The sequence below is a fragment of the Myotis nattereri genome, assembly GCF_964212035.1.
Source record: "Myotis nattereri genome assembly, chromosome: 10".
NCBI classification, from domain to species: Eukaryota; Metazoa; Chordata; class Mammalia; order Chiroptera; family Vespertilionidae; genus Myotis; species Myotis nattereri.
Genome location: NC_138085.1, coordinates 64,995,524 through 65,014,940, shown reverse-complemented (window position 1 = coordinate 65,014,940; position 19,417 = coordinate 64,995,524). Strand labels below are relative to the sequence as shown.

The window sequence follows — 19,417 nt, the reverse complement described above, 5'->3', positions numbered from 1 at the left end:
AAATTTCCCCTCGGCCTTATATGGAGTAAAGTAGGACACACGTGGGGCACTCTTCCTCACCCCTCACATGTACTTGGACAGAGCTGCTCACACCCTCTGGGAGGTAGTACACGCAGTCACCAGGGTTTTTAGGGCAGTTCTAACTGTGTCATCAGACCATGTGATATATCCCAACTCCTCATAAAATATAGGCGAAAGTACAGAATGACAGAGAAAACAAAGCAAACAAGACAATGAAAACCAAACAAACCCTCGCCCCAAAGGAGTACAGACAGGGCAGCACCGGCAACTGTTTCCTGTGATATTGTGTTTCCTGTCTCAGAGGAAAGACAGCCCAAGAAGGACAATGATAGCGCCCAGCCTCTACCGAGCCCAGAAGTGTCCACCAGCTAAGGAAACAGCAGGAACCTTGGAGAACTCATCTTCCCTTATTGGGCAACAATAATTATGTTGCCAAGAAAATCTTGCTTCCTAAGACTTACGCTGGATACGAAATAAAATGTAGCCGGAAAGGTCAAGTTGAGTTCAAAAGACTGGAGAATCAGACAATAAAGATTTAAAAATAAATAAGTAAGTAAGTAAGTATAAATAAAAAGAGACTAGAGAATCTCCTTCTAGTCCCCCGCCCCAGGTTTCCATTGCATGGTAACCAGACCGGAGACGTCAGAGCAAAAGATGGAAATGGCTGTGTGTGTGGAGGCCTCCCATGCCAAGGGCTGGGCAACTACCCCCCCAACCTCTGCGGGGCTGTCAGGATCAGAGGTGCAGGGAATGCCGCTCAGCAGGCGTTCATGAGTCATGCTGAGGAGCGGGGAAGAGGGGCTCATTTTGCTTTCCAGAAGACGCCCTATATCTGCAAGGCTGGTGGCACAACCAAGGTTCCAGGGGTAGTAAGTGCATTCGCGGCCTGTTCAGTGACGGAAACAGTGATCCTAACAGTCAGAACTACTCCTTATTGAGACTTATATATGCTTTACGTGTTTTCTCACTGAATCCCCATGACAACTCTGTCAACGTTCCTAACTGACCTACAAGAAAACAGACTTAGAAATGTTCAGAAACATTCCCAACGCCATACAGCTAATAAGTGCCCAAGCTGGCACTCAAGCCAGCTCTGTCAGACTGCATCGGCCATTCGCTTCACCACCATGCTTTCCTTTCTCTTTCAGTGGGCAACAGAGGGATTGCTGAGCAATTAACTCAAGAATAAAAAAAAAATTAAAAAGCAAAATTCTGTTGAAACTTTCCACAGATTAGCCAGCCTCTGCTTAGTGTTGATGTCAACAGAAACGGCTCCGGGTCAGTGCCATTCCTTCACCAGTCCCAGCATCAGAATCACCTGGTCACTTACAAAAATGGCATCTTTGGGCCCATCCCAGACCTACTGAGTCAGAATCTTTGGGGATGAGGCCCAGGAATCCTCATTTTACACTCCCACCCCACCCCCAGGCAATTCTGCTGCACACTCACGTTTGAGAACAGCTGCTTGTGGGATGACCATGCCTCTGAGTCACCTGGAAGACCCAGTTCATACCTGTTGTCCTGGCATAAATAGGAGTGTCCCCCTTTGTTCTCATAAGTGTTCCATTTTAGGTAATTTGCATGTATATATTTCTTCATTTTTATAGCAAAATCAGACCATGCTGTACATGCTATTTTATCACCTAGATTTTAATGACTTCTACTTTTCCATGTAAATAGAGTGTTCTTTTTAATACTGTTCCATATTTAGATTTCCTATACGTCTGGTTTAATCATCCACCCATGGCGTTATAATAGTTCTCTCTTCTAAACTACTAACAGTTCCTCTCTTTCTTTGTAACACTGACTTATTAAATAGACCAGGCCAGATGTGCTAGGGCTGTGGCATCTTTTGGGTTTTTCTGCAGACTTCTTTATGGTGTTAGTTTGTTCCCTTGTTTTCTGTATTACTTATCAATTGGCCATTACAGTTTGATAGAGTCAAGTTTGGCTGAACACCGTAAGTAATGCTGTTGACCTCATCTCTGCATCACATCAGGAATCAACGTAACCTCTGATGGACCTACCATTAGTGAAGCTAAGATCAACCACTTGATGAGGGTGATGACTTTCTGGTCCCGTGATATGACAGTTACATGTTTTCCCTTGCAATTAGGAAGGAATCTGTATGTATCACTTTGGTTCTGTATGACTTTTCCCATCAACCATACACCTAATGCTTTAGTCTTACTACATTATTTGAAGATATTGTTTGGTAAAAGAAAATTTTCCTAATCATCTGGAGCTATTTTTTCAACATTAAAAAAAAACAGTTCCTATTGGAAAGGCAAATTAAATGTTTAATTATTTTCCTTTACCATTTTCAAATTAAGGAGCTGCTAGTTCAATAGCCACTTGAGTCCAATTCCTGGAGTCCTTTTCCAGTATCTCCATTAGGAGAGTGAACACCTTCTGAAACAGTCTGGTGGTTGTAGAACTAAATAATGCAGTAAAGTGTGGCCACACGGCACAGACATGATTGGCAACCAGAAATATTCCCCTGAACACAGTAGCCATGTTAAGTGTTGACCTGAGCTGACTTCAGCGTTCACATCTGACCCTGAGCCACAATCCTGTATGCATTTGTCTGAGCTCAGGCGGTTCTTGAAGGGTCATGATGGAACGCACTCTGTTGCCTCTCAGGAAAGAGCTCTCGTAAGCAGAGGCAGAGCTGTTGACGGGTCCTCAACAGGGGCACTGTGTCAAGCTGTGGGACAATGATTCTGTGTTCTGACTTCGACACGAGGTGTAGGGCTGTAAAAAGGGTATTCCCAAGGGAACATACGTGGTACACTGCGGCACGTTCAACACTCTCTCTCCTCCCACCTGCTCCTCGTACACTGTGACTTTGACACTCCTGCCGGTGAGAAGTGGGGTCTGGAATCTGGGAGGCTTCTGGCATGGCAGAGTGACACTAAGTATGGAGATGCCACCATTTGTTTATTCAGTCACTTGTTGATGGATATTTGGTTGTTTTCCAATTTGGGGATATTACAAATACAGCTGCTATGAACACTGGTGTACAAGTCATCGTATGGACATACACTTCCTTTTCTCCAGTAAATGGTTAAATCATGTGGCAGGTGTGTGTGATTTGACATTTAGGAAACTGTCCAAATGTTTTTGCTAAGTGTCCGATTTTACATTCCCATCAGAAGTATGTGAGAGTTCTAGATCTCCCACACCTCACCAACACTTAGTATGGTCGGTCTTCTTAATTTTAGCCATTCTAATAGGTATGGAGTGGTAATTTCCATTGCCCTAATGACTAATGATGTTAAGCATCTTTGCATGTGCTTATTGATTATTCATATAACTTCTCTGGTGAAATGTCTGTTCTAATCTTTTTACCAAGTTTTAACAGGGTTGCTTTCTTAAGTTTTGAGAGTTCTTTATATCTTCTAGATACAATTTCTTTATCGGGTATACACATTGCAAGTATTTTCTCCTAAATCATGGCTTGTCTGTTCATTCTCTAAGAATTTTTAATTTTAATAAAGTTCAGTTTATGTGTTTGTTCTTTTATAGAACTGGTGTCATAACTGAAAAATCTTTACCTAAGTCAAGGTCACAAACCTATTTCTCCTAGGTTTTTGTCTACAAGATTTATAGTTTAATTCTTACATTTAGGTCTATGACCCATCTTGAATTAATTTTTGCATATGGTACAGGATATGGATTGAAATTTTCTTTTGCATATGCATATCCAATTATTTCAGCAGCATTTGTTGAAGACTATCCTTTCGCCACTGAATTTTTCTTTGTAAAAAAAAATCAGTAATTAATGTATCTATTTTTACACTCACTATTGTTTCACTGATCTATTTCTATCTTATACCACCAACCACTGTCTTGATTACTAGAGCTGTATAATAATTTTTGAAACCAGGTAGTTTTAGCCCTCCAACTTCATTCTTTTTCAAAATTGTTTCGGCTATTCCAGGTCCTTCCTATTCCATATGAATTTTTAGAATCAGGTCATAAATTTCAATTTTAAAACATCACCTGTTGGGACTTTGATAGGGATTGCATTAAATCTACAGATCAATTTGGGGAGAATTGGTATTTTAACTGTATTGATTCTTCTGACCCGTGAATAAGATACCTCTCAACTTTTTGTTAGGTTTGTTCCCTAAATAATTCATATTTTTACGCTATTGTAAGTGGTACCCTAAATATTTTCAGTTTCTGATTATTTGTTAGTACTCAGTGACTTTTTTTTATTTATTAATTTCTTAAGAGTTATGGTTCTGTTTTTTGTTGTTTAAAAGTATCCCATACTTGTTTTTCTCGTGCTAAGAATGTAAACTTATTTTCTTCTGCTCCCTGAATAGTCTGTTTTCTCCAGGTTTTTAATTTTGGGGGAGGTCTTTACCTCTCATGGCAGTCCACTCATATGCAAGAGGGAGACACTAAAAAGCCAACCAGAAGCTCTGCATGCATGGGCGAGGTGGGCCCACTAGTAGCCCTCTCTGCAGGGTAACTGCCCATTTCACAAGAAACCCGCAGTGTCAGAATCTAGCATCTTTGCCTTAGGCTAGACAGGCTCTCCAAAGAATCATCCAGTTGGCCCAGAGAGCCTAGTTCAAAGTCCACAACAATTATCAAGAAGCCAAACAATTCTGAATTACCAACTGGTAACCCTAAGTGGTAGCCTTAATGTTTCATCCCATCCAATGAGGCTGCGTTATTCCCTTTCTGGAAAAACAAACTATTGTCTGGCTGGCGTGTGACTCAGTGGCTGAGCATTGGCCTATAAACCAGGAGATCACAATTCGATTCCAGGTCAGGCCACATGCCGGGGTTGCAGGCTCAATCCCCAGTGGGGGGGCGTGCAGGAGGTAGCCAATTAATGATTGTCATCATTGATGTTTCTATCTCTCCCTCTCCCTTCTCTGAAATCAATAAAAATATATTTTAAAATTAGAAAAAAAAGAAAAACAGAGTATTTAGTGATGTGTGTTTAGGTTGTGTGCTTTGAATCTCTCCTCCTGTCTCATCTTTCCTTCGCTGCAGACAGGAAAGTTGTTCACTTTTGAAGACTCATGTGATTAAACTGGACCCACTGGGATCATCTAGACCAGCGGTTCTCAACCTGTGGGTCGAGACCCCTTTGGCGGTCGCCTAAGACCATCCTGCATATCAGATATTTACATTACGATTTGTAACAGTAGCAACATTAGTTATCAAGTAGTAACGAAAATAATTTTATGGTTTGGTCACAACATGAGGAACTGTATTTAAAGGGCCAGAAGGTTGAGAACCACTGACTAGGCAAACCTCCCCACCTAAAGGTCAGAACATTTACTGGCATCTGCAAAATTCCTTCCAGCATGAAGGTTACATATTCACAGGTTCCAGGCATTAGTGGCTTTCTGGGGGGCTGGGAGCCATAGCAGTGTGTGTGTGTGCGTGTGTGCGCGCGCGCACTTTGGAACCCTCAGGGTTGGAATCCTGCTTCTACCTCTTAATGGCTGAGCAATCTTGGGCAGGTTAAATTTCCCATCTTTATAATGATGGTATCTACCTCATCTTTCAGAGAATTACATCATATGTATATTTAGCAGGATGCCTACCATACATAAATGCTCAATACATGTTAGCTATTAATGTTAAATATTAAATGAGGAAACTTTTCTTCTCTCAGTTAAATTTCATCTGATTGTCCAAAGCCTACCAAGATAGTTTTTAATTTTTTTTTTTAATATATTTTATTGATTTTTTACAGAGAGGACGGGAGAGAGATAGAGAATTATAAACATCGATGAGAGAGAAACATCGATCAGCTGCCTCCTGCACATACTGGGGATATGCCCGCAACCCAGGTATATGCCCTTGACCGGAATCGAACCTGAGACCTTTCAGTCCGCAGGCCAACGCTCTATCCACTGAGCCAAACCGGTTTCGGCAGTTTTTAATCTTGATTCTGTGGCCTTCAGCATTATAACTTCCTTTTAGATCTGCGTTATCTTCCCCTTGATAAGCATGCTGGTTCATCTTAGTCACAAAGACAAGGTCAAGCTGCAGCCTTGGTACCAATGAATGCAACCCTCGTCTGTGAAAACAATTTCATGTGGGAGACCCTAACTCTATGGGTGAAGTGTTGAACGGGGGTGGGGTGGGGGGGGGGGATACAAAGGCTTTGCCCTAGATGGTTTGGCTCAGTGGATAGAGCATCAGCCCACGCGGACTGAAGAGTCCTGGGTTCAATTCCAGTCAAGGGCACATGAATTACCAACTGATAAACCTAAGTGGTAGCCTTGATGTTTCATCCCATCCAATGAGGCTGAAGGTGTGTGTGTGTGGGGGGGGGGGGGGGGGGTGTTCAGGAAGCAGCCAAAACCTTGGGCCTTTAATGACAAAACAGCTACTTCATTAGAATAAACTAAAAAAACACCCTGACCAGGTATAATATTGCTCTTGACTTCTCTTAGTATTTATTTCTGGAAGAAAAAACAAAACAAAACCAGAAATTATAACCAAATTACCAAATCAACTCAAACATTTCAAGGTTGTCTAAAAGCTTTAGCCTAAGTGATTACTGCCACACAAAGGAGTTATGTACGTTTCCAGGTCAGGAACTGCCACTCATCCAATGCTTCTATTAATTCAGTTATCAGTTCTATGATTTACATAAAAGAATTTAAGTTACATAATAGAACTGAGTATATATACACTTTCTGCTCTTGAAAATAAAGGAGTCATTAACAAATATACAGAGAATGTTTTCAGTTATAGAAAAGGATCCAGAAATATTTCACCTGGTTAAACTTCATGGTGGCATTGATGAAAGAATAGGATGGGTCACAGGCCTAAGACTGACAAAAAAACATTACAGGTTTAAAGATAGGGAGGCCCTCTGTCAAACAATTCTCAATGCTTTCATGTGATTGATTGTATATAAGCATGTGAGTCAAAGGTGAAATGTAGGCTATTATAGATTCTTAAAATATATAGTTATGACTTGTCACTGAAAAGGGAACTCTGAGGACAGGTACATTGAGCATGAAGTGGTCAAACTAGCCTATGCTCCTGGTGGTTTCGGTGTGCTGTCAAAATTAAGGTGCCTTTAGTTCTACCCTTTTCTGTATCATTTTTCTCTCCCAACTAAGTTCTCTCACATAGCAGAATGGCCATAGCAGTCACAGGCCTACCTCACACAGGCAGACCACACCCCTCAGGGAAAGCATCTACTCACCATTCTTCAACAAATCCTGCTTCACTGTCTTTGAATCAACCTAGTTTTACCCGATCAACCCAGAACCAAATTACCTTGTTTAAAGCAATGGTTCCCAAGCCAGAAAACCTGACACCCTTTTATTATGTTGAAATAATATTCCTAGCTAGGTATATAAGCCTACTTACACACACACACACACACACACACACACACACACACACACACTGGAAACCAAAACTTAAAAATAAAACCGTAACTTGACATAAAGGAGAAATAAAACTTACAATAAAATCCACATTGTGATACATAAATGCTCAGGAATGGCTATAATATTAGACATAAAGAAATGAATGTAACTGCTACAAATGAAAACTGACCCTGATGTGTTGTAATATTAACTCAAATCCCTGACATGTAGTAATATTAACTCAAATACCACTTTGATGATGTCGTTTTCCAAAATGGTGAAGAACTCTTAGAAATATTCTAAACAAAACAATCATCTTTACTTGATTCACAAGGTAGTTGCATTCCTAGAAAATTCAGGGTATAATACACAAAAATACTTTGTCTTTATATACACAAAACAGAGTTACCATTCTAGGATATGATAACACCTGATGGGATACTGGAAAGTCATGTAGGACACAGCACAATTCTTTCTGGTCCCTGCCCATCAAATATTTGTAGTATCCTCCAAACTGGGGGGAAAAGCAACCCTAGTAAACTGTCAAAATGTCCCCGAGAGGGGCAGTACAAGACTAAGTCCAGGTATGGAGGGTGGAGAGGCAACAATATCCACCACTTCTAACTTCCTCATTCAAAGTTAAAACTAAGAGAATTTCAAGTGCTCCCTCAAATAAAGGCCTTCAAATTGAAGATGCTTTTATTAGTCAAGCAAAGTCCACTATATTTGTTCAAATTCAAAGCATGTTACAATTGAGATGGCTAGGAGGGTGATCAGGTTTCAATGAACACTTGAATCCGTTTGGTGGAAATGCTAGGCTCCAGGAAAAAGCAATGACCTTGAAAAAGCAGCTGACAGGCTGGCACCATTTGGGGGCTCAGTCCATCTGGTTTCAAGATGATCTAATCTATATATATATATATAAAGAGTAAATATGCAAATTAGGCCAGGATGCCATAACGGGTCACCAGCGGAGGACAGGGTGAGGTTGCCCACGCAGGTGAGGCCCGGAGCGGAGACGGAGACAGAGACAGGGGAGGCCAGGGAGCCGCCATGTCCCGTCCCGTCGTCCTCCCCGCCCCCCCCCCCCTCAGGCCGGCCCCTCAGAGCAGCAGACACGGACAGGGACAGGGACAGGGACAGGGGGGTCGGCCAGCAGCCTCTAGGGCTGAGAGCAGGCCTGGAGAGACGGCGAGCCCACTTCCTGCGCAAGCAGTGTGGCTCCCTCACGCCTTCCATGCCTTCCATGGAATCGGCGCGGGTCCCTCCTGGTCCTGGCGGCACGCTGTGGTTCCCACCGGCTCCAGAGGAAGCGGCGGGCAGCCTACGCGCGATATCATGCGATGAGCTACTAGTAAATTTATAATTCTTTACCAAATTTATTATCAAATATGTAATTGGATATGGAATGGAATGGAATTTCAATATTTAAAAAATACTCTCAACGCCATATTTCTTTATATCTATAAAATCTACTTTTTCACGTTCTCCTAAAAGCAGAAAGATAGCCCAGGGAAGAACATTGTCGTTAAGGCTAAGAGGGAGTGTTTCCAAAGCAAGAAAGATAGCCCAGGGAAGAACACTGTCGTTAAGGCTAAGAGGGAGTGTTTCCAAAGCAAACTCCATTAACAGTGGAGATGCCCAAGTAAACTGTCAAAGAAATCACTGACGGCAACAGTACGGGACTGACACACCAGTGCAGAGATTAGCAAGAACCAGCTTACCAACCAGTCTGCACCTGAAGACTTTACTTGTCATTTGGTGGGGAGGACAGGACATTAAGACAGAGTTCATATCTAAAAGTCAGTATCACTTAAAGCAAATCTAAATTACGTAGGCCTTGTCACCATTCACAGGTTTACTAAAATCTTAGGCACAAAATACCAGTAATCTATAACACTTCTGCACAGCAAAAGAAGCCATCAACAAAACTACAAGAAAGACCGCTGCATAAGAGAACATATTTGCCAATGTTTTACCTGGTAAGGGCCTAATCTCAAAAAAATTACAGGGAACTCATACATCTTAACAAAAGATAAACAACCCAATCAAAAAATGGGCAAAGGACTTAAATACCTAGTAGACACTTTTTGCAAGTGGACATACAGAAGGCCAAGAGACATATGAAAACATGCTCAAAGTCACTAATCATCTGAGAGATGCAAATCAAAACGACAATGAGGCACCATCTCACACCTGTCAGAATGGCTATGAACAACAAACAACAAGTGCTGGCGAGAATGTGGAGAAAAAGAAACCCTCGTGCACTGCTGGTGGGAATGCAGACTGGTGCAGCCACTGTCGAAAACAGTATGAAGATTCCTCAAAAAATTAAAAATGGAACTCCCATCTGATCCAGTGATCCCACTTCTAGGAATATATCCCAAGAAACCAGGAACACCAATCACAAAGGATATATGCACCTCTATCTTCATAGCAGCACAATTTAAAATAGCTAGTATTTGGAAACAGCCTAAGTGCCCATCAGCAGATGAGTGGATTAAAAAACTGTGGTACATCCACACAATGGAATACTACACTGCTATAAAAGAGAAAGAACTCTTACCATTCACAACAGCATGAATGGACATGGAGAGCATTATACTAAGCGAAATAAGCCAGTCAGAGAAAGAAAAATATCATAGGATCTCAATCATTTGTAGAATATAATGAACAACATAAACTGATCAACAAAAACAGATACAGAGGCAGAGCAGCCTCGAACAGACTGTCAAACTACAGCCAGAAGGCTGGGAAGGGTTGGGGGGCGGGGGGGGGGGGTAAGAGATCAAACAAAGGACTTTTATGCATGCATATAAGCATAACCAATGGACATAGAAGCTAGGGGTGGGTGAGGGCATGTGCTGAGGGATGGGGTGGGCCGGGGAGAGGTCAATGGGGGGAAAAGGTTAATACTATATGTAATACTTTAAACCAGCAGTCGCCAACCGGTGGTCCGCTGACCACTGCTGGTTCGTGAGGTCCCAAAGGTTGGTGACCGCTGGTTTAAGGAAACCTTTGGAGCAGCGGTTGCCAACGGGTGGTCTGCACACCACTGGTGGTCCGTGAGGTCCAAAAGGTTGGCAACCGCTGCTTTAAACAATAAAGAATTAAAAAAACAATAATCTATAACACTGACATTCATACTAGTTTTCAGAGGGGAAGGAAAAGAGACAACTTTACAAAAGTCACAAGTAATTTTTTAAAATTAGAATTTCAATTTAACAGCAACTGTATTTATAGTATTATAAGAAAAGTATTTACAGGGGAGGAAAAAAAAGCTTTATTTATTGTCAAGTTAGATAAACTTAGGTATTAAATTGGCAATGAATGAGGAATATACACAGCCCAGTATCATACACTTAACAGTTCATATGCAAGTTACTCTTGGCATAACTTATTGGATTCCACGATAAGGGCCTAAAATGCTCTAGAGATCAGCAATTTTCAATTGATATGCTGCATGAATATTTAAAACATGCAATATCTGACTAGTTAGTCAGGGGCATTAATCTCTTTTCCCTTAGATTTTCAAATTAAAAAATGGTAACAGCCACCACAACAGCAGCCACCCAATGTGAATGAATCAAAATTATACCTATTTTTTTTTTTTGTCAGATTGGCAAAAAGATATATCTTCTGGTATGCTGCAATTTTAGTAATTAGTTTATGTGTGCCATGAGATGAAAAAGATTGAAAATCGCTGTTCTAGGCTGAATTTATATTTTTCTAAATCTTTACAGGGCTAAAGAGATATTGGTCCACTGTTGTCAAAATTTAAGGGGAAATAAAGGTTAATGTGTTTAGTTTCTATCTAAACTTTCTATTAGATAGCTCTTAAATTTGTTATAGCTCATTTCTAAAAAGATTAAGGCAAACTGTCTTCTTTATGTTAAAATTCAAAATAAAGCTTTTAGAAAAGATCTAAATGGAATTTCTATATGCAAATTTGTTTAAAAGTCTCAAGATCACAAAACTACTATTGCCAACTTGAACTTCACAGTTATTCTGGGTAGATGAAACATATTCTCCCTTCTTTTAAGATGAAAATAAAAATCACTGTATCAGTTTTCTATAACAAAAAAGCTATGACCTTGATAACAAGTGTTCAATAGTCTCTTAATCCCATGTTTCGTCCTTGCGTCTTATTTGCCCTCTGTATGAGATATATTATTTCACAAATAAAGGAAAAAAACAAAAACAGACGCACCGGGAGAAAGAATGTTTAATAAATGGTGTCGAAACAAATAGCTATCTGTTTGGAATAAAAATAAAACTAGATCCGTATACCTTACACCATATAGAAAAATACATATATTACTGATGGATTCAAGAGTAAAAAATAAAAATGCAAGTACCCAAAGTTCTACATACAATTTTAGGGGGTTCACAGACTCCCTAAAGCCCGTCCATGGATCTCAGATTATCTAGAAGAGACACCGTTAATCATAACTTCTATTAAAATCTCAATGTCAAATACTAGACATGTTTTCAAGATCAAGTCACATGCAACCAATGAAGATGAACACATTAACTCAGTGTTGTACCTTTATAAAATTCCCAAACTGGAACTAGAAACAGAGGTGTGTCAATACAAATGGACAATGAGTTAAAAAAAAAATTAAATAAGTTTGAGTGCATACTGTACAAGTGTACCCATATGTCTGTTAGCCTTTCAGAAATATAAAATCAGCTAAATCTGTAGTACTTAAAATTTAATATGTGTATGTTATTCTCAAACTTGATTAAAATACTTAATAAATACAAGTTATGTTTATTATGAATAACTGCAATATACTTAAACATCTAAACATTTAATAGGAATTCTATAATATTAAAATGCAATACTTTCACCTGCATTAATCTCATACACAATGGAAAAATACTTGCAGATAATTAGCATTAAGAATGCAAATATATTTTCACTGTGGAAGAAAAATAATAAGATTAGAAATGATATATTTGAGCAATCTACAAGGAAGCTGTAGATAGTCTACATTATGACATTCTATTTTAAAATGAAAACAATTCAATATGTAAGTTTACAACAAATTTACTCAAGGCAAAATATTTATTACAGAACAGGATCTTAAGTCAAAGTAAGCAAGGCAACATTAGATCAACCATTTTCGATTTCTCAAACGAAGTATAGCTTTAAAATTGTAATAACCATGAACATAAATTCTAACATGCTCTTCTCTTATAAATGGGATGATGTAGAAAAGCAAAGCTTCAATGTGTAGGGATTGGAACCATCTGTAAAAATTAAAAAACAAAGTTAATAGTTCACTTCTTCCAACTTTCAAGATTACCCTGAATTAACAGTAAATTATTTTACCTTTGTATAGTATTAGAAGCAGAAATATAAAGAAGAATGTCTATGTAAGGTTAAAGGGAAGATTACTTTTATTCATATCTACTAGTAAGCAAGCTCCATGAAGCCAGGGACTTTGTCTATTGCTACATTCCTATTGTTCTAAACATTATCTGACATCTAGAAGGCACTGATTTTTTTTCTTTTAGTGAATTAATAGTATCGGGATTAGGCCTATGTCCATGAGCTAAAGCTCACTTTCCAGAAAATATTACCAATGGTAAGTCCTCTACAGAAACCAATTCAAATATAACTTGGGAAGTGGGACAAGACTGGAGTGCACAGGAAGATATTAATAGGCTGAAATAAACTCAGGACTAGTATTAAATCTCTGATCAACAGGGTATGCAAATTCTAAATTCACTTCTTAAAAAAATTGGGTATAATCCACAGAAAAAATTCCATTTTTTGCATTTTTCTTTAACTTTTCAGACCAAGCAGAGATAACTCTTCATCAATTGATTATGCAAAGAAACAATTCTGGTATCTTTTTTAAGAAATCTTGTCTTTTTAAAATATATTTTTATTGATTTCAGAGAAGGGAGAGGAAGAGAAAGAAATATCAATGATAAGAGAATCATTGATCAGCTGCCTCCTGCATGCCCCACACTGGGGATCAAGCCCACAACCCGGGCATGTGTCTGACTGGGAATCGAACCCTGACCTCCTGGTTCATAGGTCAATGCTCAACCACTGAGCCACAGCTTCCAGGCTACATGCATTGCTTTCTTCTAGAACAGTGGTTCTCAACCTTTCTAACGCCTCGACCCTTCAATACAGTTCCTCATGTTGTGGTGACTCCCAACCATAAAATTATTTTCGTTGCTACTTCATAACTGTAATTTTGCTACTGTTATGAATCGTAATGTAAATATCTGATATGCAGGATGTATCTTCATTGTTACAAATTGAACATAATTAAAGCATAGTGATTAATCACAAAAACAACAAGTAATTATGTATGTGTTTTCTGATGGTCTTAGGCGACCCTTGTGAAAGGGTCGTTCGACCCTCCAAAGGGGTCGCGACCCACAGGTTGAGAACAGCTGTTCTAGAAGATCAACAGGTATTGTAGAAACCAGCTTCCAATATGGCCCCAATGATCCCTACACCTCCAGGTATTCACAGCCCTGGTATTCACAATGTACCATGGTTGGTCTGAGTGATCACAAGAAAACAGCGTAAGTGATGGTACCCCACTTCCAATATTAGGTTATAAAAGACACTGTAGCTTCTGTTTTGGTCTTTTGCTCCCTGTTGGATCACTCCTTCTGAAGGAAGCCAGTTACCATGAAAGGGGCAAGGCAGCTTGACTGGGCCCACAAACAACCACGAGTGAACTTGGAAGTTGATTTTCTAGCCCCCAGTTAAGACTAGAAATGACTACAGACCCAGACAACAGCTTGACTGCAGCCTCCTAAGAGACTCTGAGCCAGAACTACCCAGCTAAACTGCACACAGATTACTGACCCTCAGAAACAGTAAGATAATAAATGTTTGCTGGTTTAAAGTGATAAGTTTTGGGATAATCTGTTAGACAGCAACAGATAACTAATCCAAGTATTATGTGGGTTGTGGGATTTATATGCCTCGTTTTCTTTGTACTTCTCTGTATTTTTAAAGCTAATAAACGTTATTTTAAAATTGTTGTGAATGCTTCTGATGGTACCTCCCAGTGAAAAATGACACAATATTACTTACTTGGAACTCTTATCTGGTAGTGATTAAGTGCTGTAAGGGCTTCTACTGCATCAGTTTTGCATTCCCATTCTAAGAGCCCAGAAAGGGTTTTGGCAGAAGCTAAAACAAAGAATCACAAATCCAGCTGTTATTTGTTTGTCATCAACTTAACCAGAAAAATTAAAAAGAGAGAGTGTGTACTTACGTTTTGCATCAAACACTTTATATTTGATGAATGTAAGAACTTCATGGTCATTACATAACTGTTAAAGAAATATAAAACTCCATTAAAAATATAGCCAAAATAATATTTCTACCTTTTCTAAGAAAGTAAACTTTATGGTAGCATTTAAGTTTTGATCCTGTCATGAATGAAGTCATATATGTTTTTAGATTAAAAAGCTGTATGAGAAAAATCAAAAATAGTGATAGTCTACAAACTAGGTACATTTAGAACTGTACAATAAAACCACAGATTTGTAACTGAAATATATATTCTCAGAGTAGACCAGGATTTACTGTTTGACCAATAGGAGTGGAGTTCCAGAAAATCAATTATCTTCTGAAGCATTTCCTACAGTTAGGGGAAAAGGCAGGGACGTGTAAAATTTTGTTTTGTTTTGATAAGCACTGTGCTAGTTATTCCACAGTGAACATAACAGATGTGGTCTTCTTTTTTAAAAAATTTATTTTATTGATTTTTTACAGAGAGGAAGGGAGAGGGATAGAGAGTTAGAAACGAAACACCGATGAGAGAGAAACACTGATCAGCCGCCTCCTGCACACTCCCCACAGGGGGAATGTGCCCGCAACCAAGGTACATGCCCTTGACTGGAATCGAACCCGGGACCCTTGAGTCCACAGGCCGACGCTCTATCCACTGAGCCAAACCGGTTAGGGCAGATGTGGTCTTCTTGAAGTGTAAGAATTAAGAACATAATAAGAAAACTTCCCAAATGCAGGAATAAGGGTATATCATTCTAATTCCAACTCTCAAAAAGATTGCGCCACAAACCAAAACAAGAACAATGATGAATGGAGGCCAGAAAAGTTTAATGGCCAAGGAATAAACTATATAAATAAAGTAACAAACCAACAACAGAATACTATCAAAACTAGATGAGCAGAGCAAGACTTTAAAATGAGGATACCATATGACATTTTAAAAAAGAAAAGAGGGACATTTTATACAATTCGTATGTCAGTGCCCACCTTCGTGAAGGTCTCTTCTGTGACACACAGTGGAACGTTATAGTAATGCAGCACACACGAGGGCGGCTGGATTATATTCTTAGATGCTTGGCCAGCACTTGTAAAGCGATTGTTCTTGCTCATTGCAAAATCCTTGTAGCTACTCGTACCATCCTCCAGCTCAAATATTTGACTTGGAACAACTGAATGTTGTTTAGACACACTGAAGATTGGAAAGAAACCAGTACAGAACATGTATCTTGTTAGAAAAAAGCAGCAAGTAGGCAGTCTCATAATGTTAACATATAGACCTCCATCAACCTTAACAAAAAAGCACACGTAGCTATTTAAACACAGTTTAAATATTTAATATTTTGAACATGTACTTAAATATTTAATTTTAGTTAAATCACTCTTATATGTTAGACATTAACTAGAAAAAAATCTACTGAATATGTTCTTATATTGGAAAACTTTAATATAAAATGTGCCCATTTAAACATGCTGTTTTATGATCATAAAACTAAAAACCAGTCATAGGTAAGCAAAATCTGAATTATATGATCCTAAAACTTTGTCTAAAATAACAAACACTATAGGTGCTAGTTTCAGATGTGCCCTCAGTTACACTAACATATTCTGAAATTGAAATTATGTCTTTAATAAAAAAGATTTTTAAAATTTACCACTTAGGATATTTACCAAACATTAAGTCTTTTCCCAAATAATTTGACATTGTTAAGGTGTGTGACAGCTCTTTCCACAGCATATTCATCACCCATTTCTACCAGTGCTGTACCAGGAATGGTCTTCATGAATTTTACCTGTAAATACAAAATCCCATAAACGTGACCATTTAATTCCCTTTTATAGTAACAGAAATTTCTAAAAGATAATATGGTTTAAGTGGTTGATGACAAATACAGAAGATCACCTGGAATCTTCAACTTTTATTCTGATATATTATTACTAGACACTTTTAACTCATATCAAAATTCAATAAAATTTTTTTAAAAAGACTATAATTATATTGTATAACACATGGAAGAAGAGCACAGGCTTATCCTGGGCTCTGTTATTTATCAACTGTGTAACCTACAGCAATTACTTCACTTCTCTGAGCTTTAAACTTCCCTATAACATGGAGATAATAATACCTGACAGGATTCAACATTTTTTCATTTAACAAATATTTATTAAATACCCAAAATGCTTTGATAAGCACTGTGCTAGGCTCTCCCCAGTGAACATAACAGACCATATCTTCTTGAAGTTTATATGCTAGTAGGTAAGTCAGAAATTTAAAAGTAATAATTACCAAATATCCAGAGTGCTATTGCAGTGATATACAAAATCCGATATAAGAAATAATACAAGATGGCCTCGAGACAACATTTCCAGTAAAAGGCTTGTGCAAGGCAGAGACAGTTTAAAAAATAGGCAATACTTCACAAGTTTTCATAATATCTTGGGCAGAGGCCACATTATCCTCTTACATCATTCCAATTTTAGTGTAAATGCCGTAAGGCTTAGATGAGATAAAGTATGAAAATCACTCGGCATAGTGACTTTCCGACCCCTTGGAAAGTCTGTAAATAGCTATTAAGTGCCACTAACATCTATGACATCTTGAACATGCTTCCTTATCAGTTAACCTCAAAGGAATATTGTCAATGTACTTACAAAACAAATGCAACATAGCATTTATATTCACCATCACAACTTTCAATGGGCTATCCTAGCATTTTTATACTACAGCTATACTTGAACAAAATTCAGCTGTAGCAAAACATTTCAGTTTCATTTGTCTTCTTATGGGCAAAATTTTTCTCCATTGATTAAATCCAGTAACATCTACAAATCTAGTAGTAAGTAAATACATATGTGAAGTATGTAGTTCTTATGCTGGTAAATCTTTAAAAGAAGTTAGGTAAAATTAACTATATGGAGATATTTTAATAATATGATGGCTTGAGTTTAATGTATCATACTGTATCATTTAAAATGTTTTATAATTATTGATATGTGGAGTGAGAGACTAGAATTGTTCAAATAACATACAGGAAACTTAAGTTTTATTAGACAAAGTGATTTGGGTTTTAAATCATACGATAATCCTATCCTGTCCTATATAATAAAAGCCTAATATGCTAAGTGTCCAGTTGACCAGTCAGCCATTCAACCAATCAAAACGTAATATGCTAATGATATGCTAAAGTCGCTCAACTGCTTGCTATGACGTGCACTGACCACCAGGGGGCAGATGCTCTGACTGGTACGTTAGCTTGCTGCTGGGGTCCGACCAACTGGGACTGAGTGAGACAAGATGGACATACCCTGGAGCCCTCCTGCAGTCCCTCTCCAGCTGGCCAACCTCCCATGTACTTCCCCACCCCCAATCATGCACCAGTGGGGGTCCCTCGGCCTGGCCTATGCCCTCTCACAATCTGGGACCCCTCGGGGGATGTCAGAGAGCCGGTTTCGGCCCAATCCCACAGGCCAGACTGACGGATCCCACTGGTGCACGAATTTGTGCACCAGGCCTCTAGTCAGTTTATAACATAAAAGACAAAGATCTACTAAAGATGTTGATTAAACTGACTCATTATCTACCAATGTGAAAAACACAAACAGAAAAGTAACACTATGTAAAGAAGGTTAAAATACCCATTAGCCCATTTAGTTACCAAGCATGAGGCTCCTAGACCTTACTAAACACCCAGGTGTCTAAGATAAATGTCTGTATGAAAAAAATCTGAACTATTTTTCCCAATGTTGCTAAATCTGTCCCATGTAGTCTTAGCTAGTTATAATAAGTAGAAATATTCTATATGTATCCCCCCTACACCAAATGTGGATTTAATTTTTTTAAATGTTGTCAAATAGTTATGTTGAGGAAATTATTTCAGAGATTTTTCCAAGTTCCTTTCTCAAATCAGGGAAGTTTTAGAATTAAAGTAAGAACTAAGAGTACCAAGAAACTCACGTACTTATACTTTTTTGTTGTGAAAAGAACATTAAAAAATCACATAAAATAACAGAGAAAGCATCATTACCACAATATTGAAATTCAAATTAGCAAGTGATTCAAACAATTAGTAACTTAAGACTACCAATCATTTTCCCAGTTAAATTTCCCACAATGCTTTCAAAAATAGTTTAACATCTGCTTTGTGACAGGGAGTATCCTAAGTATTTCTAAGATTATCAATGAATAAAACATCACAGACCTGGGGGGGAACCACATAGTTAGTTATCTGGTGAAAATAAACTTAAAATTTTAAAGATCTTCAAAATATGTTTAATTTAAATGTTTTGCTCCTTTTGGAGTATAAGCCTCCAAACAGAAAGTTCTGGAAACAGTCTATCAAAATGGGTCTAAAAGTGCACTGTTCCTCAGAAGATATAAGAACTCTAGCACTTGGGAGGCAAGTATATAAATCTAGACTTGTGGCTAAGTCTGAGACATATTTATGTATGGTTCTTCTAAATTCCACAGTTCAACATGCTAAATGCTAAATCTCTTTGAAATTATAAAATAAGACTTATGCCTATAATACTCCAGTAATTGATTAAACTGTTTTAGACTTCTATTTATATTATTTAAAAAAATAGTTTTAGTAGCAACAACCTATACTGATCACTTACCTACAAAAATAATTTCTGGAGTTCCTACCTAATGGATTTTTAGCTCATGTGGGTCATTACTAAAATAACTTGAATGTTCCTAACTCAAAGAGAAAACATATAGGATATCCCCCCAAAATGTATACACACATTTTGA

The 19,417-nt window shown here is 38.3% G+C and overlaps 1 protein-coding gene across 1 annotated transcript in view; it reads right to left on the bottom strand.

The window, feature by feature from the left end:
* Window positions 1–10,656: 10,656 nt before the first annotated feature.
* HNRNPLL (heterogeneous nuclear ribonucleoprotein L like) overlaps window positions 10,657–19,417 on the bottom strand; it is a 30,114-nt gene continuing 21,353 nt past the window's right edge. The window contains exons 9-13 of the mRNA XM_081101405.1: window positions 16,336–16,457; window positions 15,655–15,856; window positions 14,648–14,705; window positions 14,464–14,562; window positions 10,657–12,644 (exon numbers count right to left, since the gene is read on the bottom strand). Coding sequence (XP_080957531.1) covers window positions 12,589–12,644; window positions 14,464–14,562; window positions 14,648–14,705; window positions 15,655–15,856; window positions 16,336–16,457 — 537 coding nt within the window. The 3' untranslated portion in view covers window positions 10,657–12,588. The remainder of the gene's footprint in view (window positions 12,645–14,463; window positions 14,563–14,647; window positions 14,706–15,654; window positions 15,857–16,335; window positions 16,458–19,417) is intronic.